This window comes from Alosa alosa, chromosome 12 (genome assembly GCF_017589495.1).
Source record: "Alosa alosa isolate M-15738 ecotype Scorff River chromosome 12, AALO_Geno_1.1, whole genome shotgun sequence".
NCBI classification, from domain to species: Eukaryota; Metazoa; Chordata; class Actinopteri; order Clupeiformes; family Clupeidae; genus Alosa; species Alosa alosa.
This window is the reverse complement of record NC_063200.1, coordinates 15,961,891-15,969,390: the sequence shown is the minus strand read 5'-3', so window position 1 is coordinate 15,969,390 and position 7,500 is coordinate 15,961,891. Positions and strand designations below refer to the sequence as shown.

The 7,500-nt window shown below is 42.8% G+C and overlaps 1 protein-coding gene across 1 annotated transcript in view; it reads right to left on the bottom strand.

The window, feature by feature from the left end:
* LOC125304917 (unconventional myosin-XVIIIb-like) overlaps positions 1–7,500 on the bottom strand; it is a 65,941-nt gene that overhangs the window by 18,218 nt on the left and 40,223 nt on the right. Inside the window, exons 35-38 of the mRNA XM_048259444.1 lie at positions 5,256–5,369; positions 3,624–3,740; positions 3,172–3,255; positions 2,837–2,974 (exon numbers count right to left, since the gene is read on the bottom strand). Of these exons, the coding sequence (XP_048115401.1) occupies positions 2,837–2,974; positions 3,172–3,255; positions 3,624–3,740; positions 5,256–5,369 (453 nt within the window). The remainder of the gene's footprint in view (positions 1–2,836; positions 2,975–3,171; positions 3,256–3,623; positions 3,741–5,255; positions 5,370–7,500) is intronic.

Genomic DNA, 7,500 nt, shown 5'->3' with positions numbered 1-7,500 from the left:
ATGGAAATTTTCTTCTCCATCAGGAAGTTATTCGATAAGCTTAACAATAAACATATAGCCTTAACTCAAAACAGCTGTTAGGCTGATGTCATTTTGATCTGTAAAAAATGTCACATGCAGCCATGCCTAAATTCTGCTAACTGCACATTTATTATAGGCTAATGCATTATAATATAATATTCAATATTCATTATTGAATGCTTAGCTGGAATTATGTTTTTCCTTATCATCCTATTTTTAAAGCAGGCCTACCTGTGGGCATGTAATCGGGCAGGGATAGGCAGTATTTCTAATACATGTATTTAAAATACGTATTTCAAATACAAAATGCTATTTTGTAATTTGTATTTTATTGAGAGGATGAAAATGCCTTCGTATTTTGTATCAAAATACGTCAGTGTTGTGTATTTTTGTATTTTAAAAATACTGTAAAACACTGTCTGTGAAAAACTGTGATGACATCTATCGAACTATCTATAAAGCACAAACATTTATAAAGCACAAAAATTTCTGTCTCTGTCTGTCTGTGGCACCCTCGCATGATCAAGCCCCTCTGCTCCAGTAGAGCGTTTATTTTCCTTTACTGGACTGATTAACAGGCCCCATAGGCGTCGTCTGAATGCAACACTATTTGAGAAGTTGGTTGTGCTTAAAGGCATCAACTGAGGAGACAGGACTAGCTAAGATTACACACACACACCGGCACAAGGACTTGAGTTCACAAGCTTATATTGCAACACTTGAGTTTGCTATTTTCCTTTCTTTTTTCTGTTTTACAGTTTTTTTTTCTAGACTTTACATATGTCTATGTTCTCCGACCTGTGAAATATTTCAGTGCTATGGTAACTTGACAAGTTACAGTACCTCAAACAAGGACATTTCCAATTTTGCACATTTTAAATAAGAAATGATTGATAGTGTAATAATTATTGGATTCTAATTGGCTTAACGGATTGGATGGTATTAATGTGACAACCTGATTTTTTATTTTTTATTTTACTTTTCTTTTGTATTTACATTAATAAAGGTTGTGCACACACCAGTTTCAGGTGTATACAAAATTATTCAACTGTGATGAAACTCACCATAAGTGTGGTAGTGATGGTGTTAAATAACTTAAAAGGTTAAAATGCTACCAAGTTTAAATTTCTAAATAAGTCATCCATTTGGATTGTTTCTCTTTGGGCCCTATCATGACAGTCAAAAGCGCATCGTCACGCGTCAAAAGCTTATTCAAATTTAGTAGGATGTGCCCAGTCCACATTGGGAGGGTTTTCGTTATCAAACGTCGAGCATGGCGCAACAAGGTGTTCCTAGGTTTTTTAATCAGTCATGGGTGTGTTTGGGGCATATAACATCATTTAAACCAATGAGAATGACATCTGTCATTTCCTTTTACGGCGCAAAGCGCGATGTCAAATAAATGCATCTGACATTCAACGGCGCATTTGAAGGAGGCTGCTTGCGAGACCGTATGGAATAGTCATTCCACTAAACCATACTTTACTAAAACCTTGCATAGCCCTCACGCATTTGCACTCCTCTAATTATTTGAACTCATTGGCAAAGTGAAACTAACTTCACCATGGTGTCAGTCAACGACAAGACAGTTATATGCAGTTTCTTTCACTATTGACTGACAATGGGTTACCATCGAAAACATAGGCTGGAAAAAGCAACACTTACCCTAATATTGCTCAAATGATTATCCTGCAGAGGAGTTGCTTATATCTTGTGACAGAGCGTCTTCAGCTCTGCTCCATACGTGTCTCTCACCTCTCCCCTAATCACTTTTAACCGTCATTACCAATTTGCAAATGATGGTGAATAACTACTCATCATGAGATATATAGTATTTCGTAATATCTTTATTCTAATTATGTTTCCCATTGTAATCGTGCAATTTGTAATGTTTTGCATGGACGTGCGCTGGTGTGCGTTCATGAATGATAGAAGGATGGTGCATGCACCTGCCAATATGACTGTTGACAATGCGCTCTTAAAATAACATATAAACAACTCGCCATAGACTTCAGACCAGGTGTCCAATAGCGATTTTTAGACAATGCACGTACAGTATGTGTATTGTTGCCTATGCACCTATTCTATTAAACGCTGTGTGCTAGTCTATTAAACACTATAGACTGACTGCTATGTTCTTGCACTATTTCCCCCCATGATCATATTGTTTCAGTTATCCAAAAGGCTCGAAGGATGCTCTTTATTATATGGCAATTTTGGAAAATGCTCATGCACCCCCCACCCCACCCCCACCTCCCGTTGCTCTCTGGCGCCGACCCTAGCAGAGGTTTATATTGGGATGTAGGGGTCAGCATATCTAATCTGTTGACTGATTATGGAAGGAGTCTCTTGCTTTCAAATGTTTTTCCAGGTAGTGTAGGGATAGACGAAAAAGGCTTTTAGACAGAAGTATTTTGTAGTATTTTGAAAATAGAAAAATACAGTATTTTATTTTGATACATATTTTGGCTGCTGTATTTTGTAGCTTATTTTGATACATTTTTAAGGTGGGTATTTATTGGTATTTTATTTGGAAATACATTGATGTATTTGTGCCTATCCCTGTAATTGGGCTGCGGGTTTTCGACAAGAATAGCATGTTTGAACGGGTACTGCACTACTTTATATAAATCCACACACTCAAAGACATACATTTAATGCATAAACACATCAATAAAGAAATGCACTGCTGTGGCAGATTCTTTAGTGTAATGCTTGGACAGTAAATGTCAGTGTGTGCAGTGTGTGTAGGTCTGTGTGCATGTTTGTGTGTGTGTGTGTGTGTGTGTGTGTGTGTGTGTGTGTGTGGCCTCACCTCAAACCTCTTGACCTGTCCACGCTGGAACTCCAGTTTGTTCTCCAGGTCACACACTCGGGCCTCTTGCTTGCTGACGATGCTGCGCGCCACTGTGGACGACTCCAGGAACTGAACCCGCGTCACACTCTGCTGCAGCTGGGATACACACACACACACACACACACACACAACAGAACGAGGGATCACAGAGAGAAGAGAGAGGGGGACGGGTGTAAAGGGAGAAAGATAGAAGAGCAGCAGCACACCTTTGGAAAGGTGGGTAAACATGTGACTGCTGCGCTGTGGACAGTTTCCCTTCCACACCACTGGGGGCAGTAACACCTGAGACTTACCTCCTCCTGTAGAGTCTGTCTCTCCTTCTTGACCTCCTCCAGCTCAGCCTGTAGCTCTCTGATCTGAGTGATGTCACTGGAAGACTGGAAACACACACACACACACACACACACACACACACACACACACACACACACACACACACACACACACACATACAAGTGTGTGTATGGGACAGGAGCTGTGCTGTATCCACACATGTAGATCCATTTGTATGCGTTTGGGTATTTGTTTTGCAGCAGATCTCTGCTGTGTGTGTATTTGGGGTTTTGTATGTCAATATGTATTGGTACTGATCAACTACTGTACATGCACAACCATGACCAAGCACTTGTGTTTTTCATTAATCCGTTGAGGTTGTCTATGTCTATATATGTGATTGCTTGTGTGTGTGTGTGTGTGTGTGTGTCTGTGTGTGTGTGTGTGTGTGTGTGTGTGTGCGCATCCATACTTGTGCGATGAGGGCCTTGTGCTTTTTCATGAGTCCGTTGAGATCTTCCTGGTCTTCCTCTAGTCTCTTCAGCAAATCAGTCTTCTCATATTGCAGCTGAGACAACTGCTCATCCACCTGAAAGAACAAGGGATAAGAGAGAGAGAGAGAGAGAGGATGGAAGGAAACAGAAGAATATGGGGAAAGACAGATAGAGTGAGCAGAGAAACAGAGATAAAGGGGAAAAAGGGGAGGAATGAAAAATGGTAGAGAGGAGGGGAGGGGAGAGGGAAACCGGACAGGTGGACAGGGGACAAATGAGAGAAAGAAGATTAGAAGAAAAGGGACAAGGAGAGGTCAGGTGTGTGTGTGTGTGTGTGTGTGTGTGTGTGTGTGTGTGTTGGTGTTCTCACAGCATGGAGTATGTCCTCTCTCTGTGCTTCATTTCAAATGCACCTCCATCTGTTGGGTTCAACCACCTCTACCTGCCCTCTCTGTCCATCTCCTCTTCTCCTCTCCCCTCCTCCTCTCATTCTCTCCCCTCTACTCTCCTCCTCTCTCAACTCTCTTTCTCTCCCTCTCTTCATGTGTTTATCTCATTCTCTCCTCTCCTCTCCTCTCTCAACACTATTTCTCCTCCTCTCCTCATAAGTTCATCTCATTATCTCCCCCTCTCCTCTCCTCTCCCCTCCTTATCTCCTCTCCTCCTCTCTCAACACTATTTCTCCTCCTCTACTCATGTGTTCATTTCATTCTGTGCCCTCCCCTCTCCTTTCCTCCTTTCTTGGTACTCTCTCATCCCCCTCTTTCGTGACAGGTGGAGGAGGATGACATTTCTCAGCTGCCTGTTTCCTTCCTCTGTTTCCTCTCTCTTCCTCCACCTCTACCTGTCCTCTCTTTACATCCCCCTCTTCTCCTCCCTTTCTTCTCACACCTTTCTTCAATCTCTCCTTTCTTCACCCTTCCATTCCCATCTGTTATATCCCCCTCTCCTCTCCTCCCCTCTCCCTCCCTCCTCTCCTCCTCTCCTCTCTCTCTCTGTCTTCTATTCTTCCTTTCCTTGTCCTTTCTTCTTATTTTGGCCTTTTGCTTTTAATTTGATTATATTATTGTCATTTGTTTTACCTGTAGTGTTTTTATTTGTCTTTTGTCTGTCTTTTCCCTTCTGGCTGACATTTATTTGTCTTTGTCCTTTTTGTACTTGTTTGTACTTTTTGGAAGCAACTGCCATTGTTTCTAAATGTGGTTTATAAACAAATTGACATTGACATTGTCTTTCCTTTCCTCATACAAAGTGTAACCTCTCTCCCACTCGTTCTCTTTCACAAACTCATTCATGTCTTTCTTCTTTCACATTAATCACTCTTTCTTTGGCTTTCCAGCCTTTTATGCTTTCCTTTTCACTCCCTCTCTCTCTCCTACCCCCCCCCCCTGCCTTTTCACTCCCCCCCCTCTCTCTCCCACTCCCTATATCTCTCCAACCTTTTTCCTCTCTCTCTCCCACTCCCTATATCTCTCCAACCTTTTTCCTCTCTCTCTCCCACTCCCTATATCTCTCCAACCTTTTTCCTCTCTCTCTCCCACTCCCTCTTTCTCTCTCTCAATCCATCTCTCTCAATGTAGCCCTCCCTCACTCACTCCATCCCTCCTCACCAGGCTCTTGTGTTTGCAGATGTTGTCCAGTTCCAGCTGTGCATTCTCCAACTCCATGGCCAGAGTCTTCTGGACACTCTCAGCCTCCAGACGCCGCGCCTCGCTCTCCTCCAGCTGATACACACACATGCATACACACACACACACATGCACACACACACACACACACACACACACACACACACACACACACACACACACACACACACACACACACACACACACAGATATACACAAACCACAAACACAGACACACAGACACACACACACACACAGAGACATACACACACAGAGACATACACACACACACACACACACACACACACAGATACAAATACCCAGGCGCACACACACACACACACAGATACAAATACCCAGGCACACACACACACACACACACACACACACACACACACACACACACACACACGCACACACACACACACACACACACACACACACACACACACACACACACACACACACACACACACACACACACACACATAGATGGAGAGGGTAGAAGCAAGGTAAATGGAAAGGGAGCAGGAGAGATAGATTGAGAAAGTATTGGGTGGAGAAAAAGATAAGAGAGATAGATAGAATTGATTTGGAAAAGAAAGAAACAAAGGAGAGCAAGAGGGAGAGAGAGATAGAAAGACAAAGAGAGAGAGAGAGAATATGATATTGACAGACAGAGAAAAGGAGGAGGACGGGAGGAAAAACAGGGAGGGGGAGGGAGAGGAAGAGAGAAAGAGGAAAGGAGAATAGAGATAAAGAGGAGCCGGACAGGGAGAGAGAGAGAGAGAGAGAGAGAGAGAGAGAGAGAGAGAGAGGGAGAGAGAAGAAGGTTATTAAGGAGTTGAATCACAGTTCAGTGAGTTAGACACATCAATGGGCCATGTGCAGGATGCTCTGAGATGGAAGCTCTTCCTGTGCGCATGGCTCACTTCAGACTTCACTAGAATAGTTGGGATTCAGCTCTTTTTTCAGTATCCGTTATATATTTGTATACATTTTCAACAAAAGTTTACGTACTTGTGTATTTATTTAATAAGCATGGTGCTTATTATGATTATGATTATGGCTGTGATTATTGTAGTTATGATGATAATTATGGCTATGATTATTACTTTGATGATGATGATTATGATTATTAGCCCAGGGTCTGCTTGGGCCAGATAGGAGCCATCTCTAGATCTACCGAGCCTCATGCTACATGTAGTACCTGGGATTTGTAACGGGCCTCCTTCATGGTAGCCTGAATGCCCACCCAAAGAACCAAAGCAACAAAAACAAAAATCACCAACAATGTAACCATTGTGTGCAAAAAATAGCATCATTAATAGAGCAGGCTTCGTGAGCATTTCAATGGGGTTGTTGAGCAGGTACCTTCCTTTTCAGTGTTTTATTGAATTAGGCCCACTACTCCTTCAGAAGGCTGTCTGGCGTCCCAGACCCACCCCCCTCCACACACTTACGATGGGTTCTTCGCCAACAAATACCAACAACTTCTTCTACATTGTTCTGCCAGTTTATGATCAAATCAGCAACCCCAACCAGATAAAAAAACAAGCCCTTGATGCAGGCACCAACAAATACTGTACCAACAAATACCAACAAATACCAACAAATACCAACGAACTTGGGCCATTCTTCTTAATAACTCTGGCCATTTACGATCCAATCAGACAGAACGGCTGGCAAGATCTCACACACTTAATTTAGGTTACAATATGACCACAAATAGTCTGCAAGAGCCTCAGCCATAGCCATTGGGTTGCCTTTTCAGCAGTCTCAGATAACTGTTTCACAGCTCCTTTCAGTGACTGTCCTTAACAACCACAGTCTAGCATAAATGTTGTGGCCGACTTTGCTACATAGCCTCCAGCATCTCTCTCCACTTGCCTTGTGTGTGCTCGCCCAGCCAAGTTCCCTCACTTCTGCTACCAGCTCTGCATACTTTAACTTCTTCCTTTCAAAGGCTTCGCATCACATCTTCAAAGGAAATAGTTAGCTCAATAAAGTAGACAATGTGCTCACACTCTGAATACAACACCATGTCTTGTCTCGCAGTAGTCACAACAATACACTGTGGAACTTGCAGTAGCCCTCCGACGTCTACCAAACGTTTCCAAACCCATGTTTCCCCCCATCTTTCTGCAATGCTTGCATTTGCCCCAATGGCCACTTTGCTTTCTTGCACAAACTGAATCCTACAGTTCCCATCATGCACCGGGAAAGA